This window comes from Protopterus annectens, chromosome 1.part0, assembly GCF_019279795.1.
Source record: "Protopterus annectens isolate FY-2018-M chromosome 1.part0, PAN1.0, whole genome shotgun sequence".
In the NCBI taxonomy this organism is placed as follows: domain Eukaryota; kingdom Metazoa; phylum Chordata; order Ceratodontiformes; family Protopteridae; genus Protopterus; species Protopterus annectens.
Window position 1 is genome coordinate 124,549,608 of NC_056725.1, and position 11,564 is coordinate 124,561,171.

At 38.8% G+C, this 11,564-nt stretch overlaps 1 protein-coding gene across 1 annotated transcript in view; it reads right to left on the reverse strand.

Annotated features, from left to right (window-relative positions):
• SYNE1 (spectrin repeat containing nuclear envelope protein 1) overlaps positions 1-11,564 on the reverse strand; it is a 2,173,401-nt gene that overhangs the window by 1,574,034 nt on the left and 587,803 nt on the right. The window contains exon 36 of the mRNA XM_044089035.1: positions 4,995-5,147. Coding sequence (XP_043944970.1) covers positions 4,995-5,147 — 153 coding nt within the window. The remainder of the gene's footprint in view (positions 1-4,994; positions 5,148-11,564) is intronic.

The window sequence follows — 11,564 nt, forward strand, 5'->3', positions numbered from 1 at the left end:
CTCAGCTCGGCGCTGCAGTGCGGAGCTTAAACAAGTGCAAACCCATGGAAATGTGGGCTTTTAAACCAGAAAGTTGTAAGGGATGGAAAAACTGCCCAAACAGCCAATAAACTACAATTTTAGGGCTACAAACCACTCCTCTTGTTGTAGATAGGCTACCTACTGCTTATCACTCCCACTGATAAGCTCGAAGGCTTCCCTCCAACACAGAAAGGCTTGGGGTGCTCAGAAGCTTACAAACAGTACTGGGTACAGCAAATTTGTATCTGGACTAGACTAGTTACAGGAAAGGTGGGAAACAAGCACAAACATGGGCTTTTAAACCAGAAAGTTGAAAGTGATGGAAAAATTGCCCAAACGGCCAAAAAAAACTACAATTTCTGGGCTAGAAACCACTCCTCTTGTGGTAGATAGGCTACAGCTCTCACTGATAAGCTAGAAGGCTTCCCTCCAACTGGTAAGATCCACAAAACTGTATGCTGGCATGGTATGCAATAAGCCTAAGGTGTCAATAAACCATTCTCATGCCATATTTAGAAGGACTTGATTGCTACCATGTCTTCCTGAATGCATCAGGTGAAACTCATTAGCACCATAAGTCCTAACCCTCAGAAAAAATGTGAATTACTTTATTGTTCCATATGATATCCAGCCAGTGTAGTGCTCCAGATATTATAAAATGGTAGTAGCTGCTGAAACCCTACTTTCATACATAGAACTTGCAATCTATACTAAATGATAGCAAAAATGCTCAAAAGAGCACCTTTTCCATTCACATAAATATTTTATTAAGAGCATGATTTCTAGTAATAATGGACAATCTGATAACCCCCAATTCTATTGGAAACTTGTGTGCCTGCTTCATTAAGATAATTTGTAAATCATTACTGCAGTACTGCCAAGAAGCAGTAGTAGCAGTTACATGGCAGTGCTAGCCACTTGATGGGTGTAAAATATCACTCTAGGTGATTCAGTTGTGTTCACTAACGTCGCCAAATGGGCATGGGTATTTGCCAGTGATAAGTGGGATAAGGTCCCGTTCAAACAGTGGGAGAGATGTATATGCCCATTGGCTAGTGTGTGCCCGCCATAAAGCTTGGTAGCCCTGGGTCAATAAGCTATAGGCAGGTGTCCAGTTGTCCAGCTTGGGTTACCTGGGATACCTCTGTTGAGCAAAAGCTAAAAGTAAAACCAATGAACCTGCTAAACATGAACTAAGAATTGCTACACTCAGTTCTGGTTCACTGACAGAATGTAGTTTGGAAATGGATGTAAGGAGGAGGCTGGGCATTCTATATATCCAGAAGACAAGATGGAAGACCAGTGCAGATAAGCTACTTGGCTTGGGATCCAGAGTCCACTACTCAGGAGAAATACAGGCTAGAAATGGTGTTGGAATTGTGATGAATGAGAGGCTTTGGAATACAGCAAAAGATGTCATCTGAATTAGTGACAGACTCATGGCAATCAGACTCTAGCCTAATGATAGGGCAGTATTCATAATCTCAGTCTATACCTAACAGAAGGGTTGTGACAGTGAGGAAAAGAGTGCATTCAGGCAGCAGTTGCAGGACCTACCACATAAAGCAGGACAATATGAATTTGTGTTAATAATGGGTTACTTCAATGCACATATCGGGGCAGACAGAACAGGATATGAGGACTGCATGGGGACACATGGAAGGGGCAACAGGAATAAAAAAGCAGGGGACATTTTAGACTTCTGTCTGGCAAATGGCTTGATAGTAGCCAACACATGGCATCAAACTCCTGTCACATTGCATGTAACCGCTGAAGAGGGTGACTGATAAATGAATACACAGAGTAGTAGAATGTAAGATGGGAGATGAGCAGTTTGGATTCAGATCAGGATGCAGCTCAACCGACCTGATGTTTGCAGTGAGGCAAATAGTTGAGAAAGAGCTAGAGAATAGAAAGGAGTCCAACTGGTCATTCCTAGACGTGGAGAAAGCATATGACAAGGTCCCAAGAAAGCTGACTTGGGCACTCCTGCAGGGGTTCAAAGTCCCAGAAACACTGGTATAATTAATGCAGGCTATGTACAAGGACCTAATGACTCAAGTGCAATCAGAGTTCAGTCTCAGTGTATGTGCACCAGGGTTCGGCTCTGATCCCACTGCTGTTCATTCTGGTGATGGACTGCTATAGCGTACAGGTCGGAAGGTCTGCTGTATGCAGACAATGTGGTATTACATGGAATGGAATGCAAAACTGAAGGCATAAAAATGAGTTGTAACAGCAGCAAATGTTGGAGTTTAGGAGAAGCTGAGAATTGAGACAGAATGGAAAACAGTGGAACAGGTTAACAGATTCAAGTATTTTGGAGGGGTGGTGGAGGAGAAGGGAAGTCTGAATGAATAGGCCAAAGTTAGAATCAGAGGGGTTGCAGCCAACTGGCACAGAGTGTCAGGTGAAGTATGTGACAGAAGAATGCCAAAGAAGCTGAAAAGTATGGTGCACAAAACAGTGGTACAACCAGTAGTACTGTATGGTATAGAAACCGGGGCAGTAAAGGCAGAGCAGATGAGGAAGCTAGAGGTGATGGAAATGAAATGTCTGAGAGGGGTGGTAGTGTGCACATTGTGGAACAGTCAAAGAAGTGAGAACTTAAAGAGCAGAAGCCAAAGTAGCCCCAATTGCAGAGAAAGGTAAATGCAAACAGACTACAGCGGTTCAGGCACATGTACACAAAGCAAAAGACATTTTACATAAGAAGATTTGGGTGAGGCAGAAAGAAGGCAAGAGGAAACAAGGGCATCCAGCAAAGCGGTGGACTGATTTTATGAGAAAAGATCTGCGATAGTCAGCCATGAGCATCAAAGAAAGCAGGAGTGTGGCACTGAATAGAAAGAGATGGGGGCAGTTGACACGACACCCCAACCCCATGTAGAAAATGGGAAAAACAGGGCGGATGATGATGACTTCAGTACTGCCAAGACAATATCCCTATTTGCAACTTCAAACATGTTATCTAGCAATGGTGGAGATACATTTAAGAAGTCCTCCAATGGTCTTCATATACTGCAGGTGTCCTCAATTTCACTAACATGCAAGCAATTTACCATTGTTTAGCCTGGAAAGCCAGTGTCATATCACTATTCTGGCATGACTAGATGAAGTTTGACATTTTTCATGTGCTAGATGTGTGTGTGTGTGTGTGTGTGTGTGTGTGTGTGTGTGTGTGTGTGTGTGTGTGTGTGTGTGTGTGTGTGTGTGTGTCTGTATGTTGCATAGTATATTTCTACCAATACTGATTTTGAGAATAACAATTCAGAGATCTTTTCTGCAAAACTTAAAGGCTGCAGGAGTGGGGCACTGACAATGGCACAACATGGAAGCTCTATCAGCAGGTACTGCCAATTCTGCTCTATGCCTTATACATATAAAATAAGGGGGGGGGGATATAAACTACAGGGTGGAGAGACATAAACACTCTGCTTGTCACAGCCAGCTAAGATTGAAAGTTCAGCTCCATAATTATCCACAAGATGATATGGACTATAAAATGTCTTACGAAGCAGGCTTCAGTAAGGTGATATAAGTCACTGGTCCAGTGAAAAAAATGACAGTTGCATAGATTTTGTCAGCAAAAAATTATCTAGTTTAACTTTATCTGTATTAACCATGCAAGCTCCATCAGGCAACATTAGGTGTCTTTCAGTTTCAAAACAGCAAGGAACTCAGTGTTGCTAGTTTGTTTCAGTAATCATCAGATGGTATGATTTGTTGTTTCAAGGAGAAATCAATCAGACCTCTGCATGTACGGCTATTGCACGGCTCAGAAACATCAGAAGACTAGAAAAACATGGTAGAGCCAGCAAACAGTGGACAGCAATCTGTTTATTAATGGAGGATGGAGAAAAACAAACCGGTTTCGGCCGTTAGGCCTTCCACAGTGTCTGCATTTGTTACAGAATGTCGCAACCATGTAAATATCTAGTGGTATAGCGCCACCTAGAGTCCATAAACAAAATTACATCACATATATTCATTTAGACCAGGGGAAAAGAGTGCACCCAATTTTATAATCCATTTCTTTTCCATTTTATTTAATATTCCATGCCAACCTGATTTGTTGTGTGTATTCCGTTGTATAATGTCAATCACAGTAAATCTGAACTTAGCCCGGGGATGTTTTATTTATGTTTATATAGTGCATTGGTTGGTTTACCAGTCCTAATGTCGCTAAGGTGTTCTGAAATCCTAAATTTTACACTTAACGGCTGAAACCGGTTTGTTTTTCTACATCCTCGATTAATAAACGGATTGCTGTCCACTGTTTGCTGGCTCTACCATGATTTATTGTTTCAACCATATTTCCTTGTTGTCTTGTAAGTGCATGATTAAAGAATGCTAGTTTGTAACTAAAAAACAAAATAAACATGCACACACACACACACACACACACACACACACACACACACACACACACACACAATAAGAATCTGTTTCACTGTTTTAGAAGAATCAAGTCTTTAGTGGCTCATAAATATTCATTGCCACTTAGAGCACTGAGTTATGACTTCAAGTATCAGTAAAAAACAAGATCCAAAACATCCACTAATACACTAAGCTGGAGGCAATCATTGTTGCTACCATAAAGTTTAATGTTCACTGGTGTCCTAATATAGACCTCCAAGAGCAGATGCAAGGAGAGTACCACATCAAAGAAGAGTACAGTAACAGTCTAAATTAGTGAACTCATTACTATTCAGGAAAGACACATCATAGGCAAAGGTGCACATTTAGCTCCCAACTTATCACAACTATAAATGTCGATTTTAAAGCATGTCTTCCATCTATGAATATCAGTTTACCTGAGGACATTAGGCACTCCTCAAAGAAACCTACGAAGATGACTGATTGGTGGTTAAACCACGTGATTATATATTTATAACATACTGGCATCCCTCGATTCCTGTCATCGTTAAAGAAAGTAACATTACTGAGTTCATAGTCCTCAGCCTACCTACCTTAAGTTCAACTTTTGCTTGCATTATATCATCAGTTTTCTGTTTCAAGTTCTGTAGAATTCTAGTTAGGAGTTCTGTCATTTCTCGGAACTTTCGATCAAATTCCTTATTAATTAATTTAATTTGGTGTACCGCTTTCTCTTTCACTTTTATCTGGAAAAAAAACACAAATCTTTAAACAAAGAAAGACAAAATACACTGTAATTACTGCTAAACGTTATAACTAATTTGCAGGTTTTGTTTACAACATACTTATACATACAAGACTGCACAGAATGGCATCAAGAAACACGACTTGTCAAGACAGCTATGGACCATATTCTTGTTATATATTTTTTTCAAAGTTGCTTCTAAAGATAACAGAAACTGGTAAAATATTATTGACCTTCAGGACTCAAATATGATAACTGTTTAACTCGATTAGATTTATTAGCCAATTAGACCAATCAACTTTAAGAAATTTTAATCAGACTAGCAGGAAAAGGGTTTGCCTTCCAGCAAGTTCTCCATATTACTATGTCATTTTACTGATCACTCAGACCACTGATGAGCAGTACATGCATCTCTATGTATCATGCACTAGTTTTCTGTCAGTAACCTAGATCTCTCTGCTTGAAGGTAAAGCAGGCACAGTCGATAACAGCTTCTACAACAGCTAAGTGTCTGCACTGCGTGCTGCCTTCCCTTTTAATTATTAAACAGGAGCTTCTTTGGCAGAGTTATCACCATTCATATGCATGAGGGCTGAAACTAGCATTCCGTGGAACATTTACCTGCAAAACTATGTATTTTGCAATTTCTGCTCCCATTTATTAACTGTCCAGCCAGTGACCTTTTCAAAAAGTAAATTATAAAAATGATACATGTATACAAATACCATCTTTTCTATTTTTATGCATATAGTATCCATAGAAATGGATATTTTCCTCAAACATTTAGTAAAGCAAGATGATGCATCTATACAAAACTATTCCTCTGGGACAAATTTTTTAGTAGATTACTAATAAAAATCTGTATGCATATATTATAGGTGCAGGCTTTAACTTATTTTAAAGAAGTCTAAGCAGACATCTTAGGAAGACAAGTCACCCAAGCTACAAGGTTGGATCATAATTCACTATTTATAGGTTTGCTTTTAGACATTAACCTAAACAGTCAGTGTAACCATTGTGACTTTCTATAGCTCCACAGCCCAAGCTAGGATGGTGTGGAGATACCTATGCCATTTGGTTAAATTTCAGGATATACTCTCCTGTGCCCTTGCTTCACTGAATGCATATTGCTGGATGGCAGCAGTGCTTGCATTTCTGCTGCCTTAGCACAGCTGATGGACATGAATGTGGGCAGCAATGAGAAAACAAAGTTAAAACTGATCATTGATATTGCAACATATGAGCCACACATTTATATCCACACACACATACACACACACACACACACACACACACACACACACACACACACACACACACACACACACACGCATTCACACACACACAGACACACACACACACACACACACACGCATTCACACACACACACACAGACACACACACACACACACATGTGTGTACATATATATATAGATTCACTAGACAATCTCAAAATACTAAAATGTGGAATTTCAGTATTTCAAGACTGTATAGCCGAAATTCCACATACCCGGAAAACCACAATCGCGACCATACACACACACCACCACACAAACAAACACACATACACCTACCTAACTACACTACAACAAACAAAATAACACACTCAAACAGAACATAACATGCAAATACACCTACCCTACCTATAAGCAGGGGGCAAAGCACCACTGCACCCCTGATGTGGGTGACTGTGCCCCCACACCCCCCTACTTATATATACTAACTCTGAGGTCGCACTAAACACACAAAAACCACTACTACACACACTCACACACTCTAAAATCCCTACCCAATACCCTTACGTAAACACCACTTACCTGAATCCCCAGCTAAATCCACAAACCACACCACACATCATGAAAGTGACACCACAACAGCAGATTCGACATTTCCGCATTCGAGATAGTGCAGTTTCGCATAACTGCACTTTCAACTATTTAGTCTCGAAATACTGAAATTCGACATTTCAGTATTTCGAGATTGTCTAGTGAACCTATATATATATATATATATATATATATATATATATATATATATATATATATATATATATATATATATATATATATATATATATATATATATATGGGTTTACCTTCATATAGTTGAAATTACAACCTTCAAATGTGCAGATACGCGAATCGTTTCCACAAATTCCGTCCTACTGACTTCCCTAAAATTAGAAAAAAATCAAAAGTCGACATTTCCGATCGCTCCACCACTGAAACAAGTGCTACCATGGGTCAAAAAGGGGGAGCAATTTTGTTATTCAGAGCTTCGGTTTTCAAGGTTTTGTGAATTCGCAGTTTGCAGTTTGCAGCAGCAGTTTCAAGGATGTGGCTGTCAGACTTATGCAGGTAAACTATATATATATATATATATATATATATATATATATATATAAACACAGGTGCCCAGTTGGAAGGTAGCTGGAATAAAGAAGTTGAACCACGACAAAGTAAAATCTTCTTTTTTAAACACAAAATGGTGAGCGCTTTCGCAATGATAACCATTGCTTCATCAATCAGTTCATTCAAACAGCAACAGCACTTAAATACTTTAATTCATTACTAAAACAACCAATCCTACCACTCAAAGTTAATTCAGCATTCAGCAATCAATTAATTACTATGGTTACGTTTTGCCCTTAGTAAATTGCTGAAGTCAGAAGAACACTGTTTAAAAACAATATGCACAAAATGTAAAAACAAGAACATCTGGATGAATATAAATAAAATACATAAAAACTCAGTAAATAAATACATATAATCATGTTCCCCATTTAGTAACTGCTTGTGTGTGTGGGTATAAGCATACAAATATACGTACATTTATATAAAAATATAAGCAGTACACACTCAACAACTTAATACATATATTCTGCCTAATAAATACACATGCTGTCCACTTAGTAAATGCGTATGCTTTAAATATACATCTCAACAAATACTTGTCCTTAGTGATATCTATGCTAGTAGCAGCTCACAAAATACTGTCATATTGACCCAAGGCCCTGCATGTGTTTATGTAGTCTTCTTGTTAAGATAATATTATTATTATTTATTTTATTTTAACCTTCTAGATTTTAGCACTGGCTTCAATGGAACACTATCATTCAAACCCAAACCTCTGTGTGCTCCTAAACGCAAAATCCATTTTACTTCCATATTTTCAGTAGTCCCCCATCCTATTGCTGACATTCTGAATGTGTAAAACCTGAAATAAAAATATATGGTCATCCCCCTTATCCAATGTATGCTTAGCCAAAGCACTATACATTTGCCCTTTTCTAGTGCAGTAAAGGTGATGCCTTATCCGTTCCCTAAGGTGACGGTTAGTTTTGCCAACATAGAAAAGGAAACATTGTGCAGTGAGCTACATACACTACATTCTTAGTATTGCAATCAGCAGAATTCCTTAGCTCCCACAGACGCCCTGTTTCAGAGTGCTTGAAAAACCTTGATTCATCTATATAAATGCACTGTGTGCATTTTCCACATATATGGGTATTATTCACTGTGCTATCCATCAGAGTAGGTATCCTTGGATAGCAAAGCTGCTATTTCAGATTTTTCTTATTTCGAAATGCAAAATGTGGTTGTCCACCCACTATGTTGGTAGTATCCTCATCTACTAACAACATATGCCAATTTTGTCATATGATGGTTTCAAACCTTTTCACATCCCTTGTATATGGTAAAACCATCAGAATGTGTGATAATACACTATTCCTGATACCTACCCTGTCACTACCTGCTGTATCAGAGTAGTAGGGCTTAGCTTTACCTTTCCTTTCTTTGTGTACATTATGGTACACCTTATCAATTTCATGTTCACTATACCCCCTATTAATGAAACCTGTTCTCAGCTTAGTTAACTCATTTCTATATACTTCCTCTTGACAACATAGGCGAGATGTTCTCATTGCCTGACCTCTGATTATGTTAGGAAAAATCTTAGGGTTATGCATCCTTTTTCTATGTAGAAAAGATGGTCTGTAGCATTGTTTCCTATGTAATTTCGTAGACCATTGATCATTTTCTGTATATATGGTAACATCCAGGAAGTCTAAACTCATTTCAGGGCAGTTCACTGTAAACTTTAAAAAGTCACTAGTAGTATTTAGATGTGCATACAGGGATTTAAGTTGTTCACCATCACCTTTTCAAAAAACAAAAAGATCATCTACGAAACGCCTATAAAAGGCTATTTGGGGATTACCTAACAGATGTCCATATTCCCAGTTAACCATAACCAGGTTTGCATATGTGTTGGCACAACTTCTGCCAATGGCAACAGCTGACATGCACTTTATGGGGAAGCAGCTACTGAAGTTTTCATGCATGAACTAATTGATAAGATACTCCGCTATAAAACCAGACTGCTTGAGCAAAAGAAAAAGAAACTGTGTAATTTAACAGATTTCACCAACCAGCATGTCTTCACTTGGCCGAAACCTGCACAGTCTGCAGAGCAGTCTAATACCAACCGCAATCTGAGATCTATGAGAGAAATCAATGGGCAGTCAGAGGTACCACCAACAGCCTACCAGCAGAGGAGAGGGCGAGTTCAATTGTTTGAGCTGCATGAGAGACCGAGGGCGGAGCATCGGATACAGTCTGAAGAGATGACCAATGCACTCGGGAAGGTATAAGAAACAATGAATCAACAGCCAGGAGGGAGTGTCCTTTCACCAAATGAGGCACATTCCATCTATTCTACACCGGTGGAAGTGCCATTGTCTTCGGCAACCAATAGTAAGGCAACAACTGCCTCCACAACTACAGCCATGGTAAGAAGGAAGATTAATATGGAAGGAGGACAACAACAGGTTTTTCCTGTTCTACCCCTACCTTTCTGAGCAGGGAGAAGAAAATCTGTGGAACAGGACATCTACAGGGGCCAGAAACGGAAAGAAACACCAGGTCAGTTACAAACTCACACTTTGAAGAAAATGTGGGGGTATGGGCAGGAGAGTTAATATGGAATATTTCCAAATATGAACTGTCTGCAGCTGAGACTTCTTTATTAAACAGAAGTTTAAATGTTATACCTTCGACTAAAATAGACATTAGTGAATTTCTGTTATGCCTACGTATGTTTACTAGAAATGTAACATTGAAACAACAATTTGGAAATGGCAATGAGGCAAGGGATGTTCAGTTTAAGAAAAACAGTCTGTATGTACCAATATTGCCACATAATATATAAACCTTCTTAAAAGCTTGTGAAAATGCCATTTATAGCACAGGAAACAATATTTTTTTTAGAAGAAGGAAAGTATAACTTGACAAAGAGTAAGCACAAAGCATTGTGTGACTTGCAGACTAATGATAGCATAATTATAAGACCCGCTGACAGAGGGAGACCAGTGGTGATATTGAATGCTGACTTTTATAATACAGCTATGCAAGAAATGTTATTGGATCCAAATGTATATGTTGAAGTACCAACAACAATTGTGTTTGAAATGAGTGAACAGATTGCCAGTACCTTATATGAATGCATGTGTATGGAACTATTAAGTAAAGATCTTTTTAATTATTTTACTGTTGAAAATCCACTCATACCTCAAATCCATGGTCTCCCCAAGATACACAAAGACCCATATAACCCGAAATTTAGACCTATAGTAGCAGGGGCAGGATGGCTAACAAAACCCATCTCTATATACCTGGATAAGGAATTGAAGACAGCTCTCAATGAATATGCATATGTCTTGAAAGACACAGAACACTTTTTAGTGGACCTTTATGGAGCAGTGAAGCAAATGGGAACAGCAGACACAGGGATGCTGGCCACACTAGATGTAATGTCTTTATTTACAAGTATACCCAATGACCAGGGGATAAGCATGGTGAAATCAGTGTTGACAAGGCAGGGAAAGTTCTCTAATACTAAGTTAGACTTCCTCTGTGTGTTACTAGAATTGGTACTAGAGCACAACATATTTATGTTCAACGGCATATGCTATAAGCAGTTGTCAGGGGTTGCCACGGGCACACATTGTGCCAACACATATGCAAACCTGGTTATGGTTAACTGGGAATATGAACATTTGTTAGATAATCTCCAAATAGCCTTTTAAAGGCATTTCGTAGATGATCTTTTTGTTTTTTGGAAAGGTGATGGTGAACAACTTAAATCCCTGTATGCACATCTAAATACTACTAGTGACTTTTTAAAGTTTACGATGAACTGCTCTGAAATTAGATTAGACTTCCTGGATGTTACCATATATAGAGAAAATGACCAATGGTCTACGAAATTACATAGCAAACAATGCTACAGACCATCTTTTCTACACAGAAACAGTGTGCATAACCCTAAAATTTTTCCTAACATAATCAGAGGTCAGGCAATGAGAACATCTCGCCTATGTTGTCAAGAGGAAGTGTATAGAAATGAGTTAACTAAG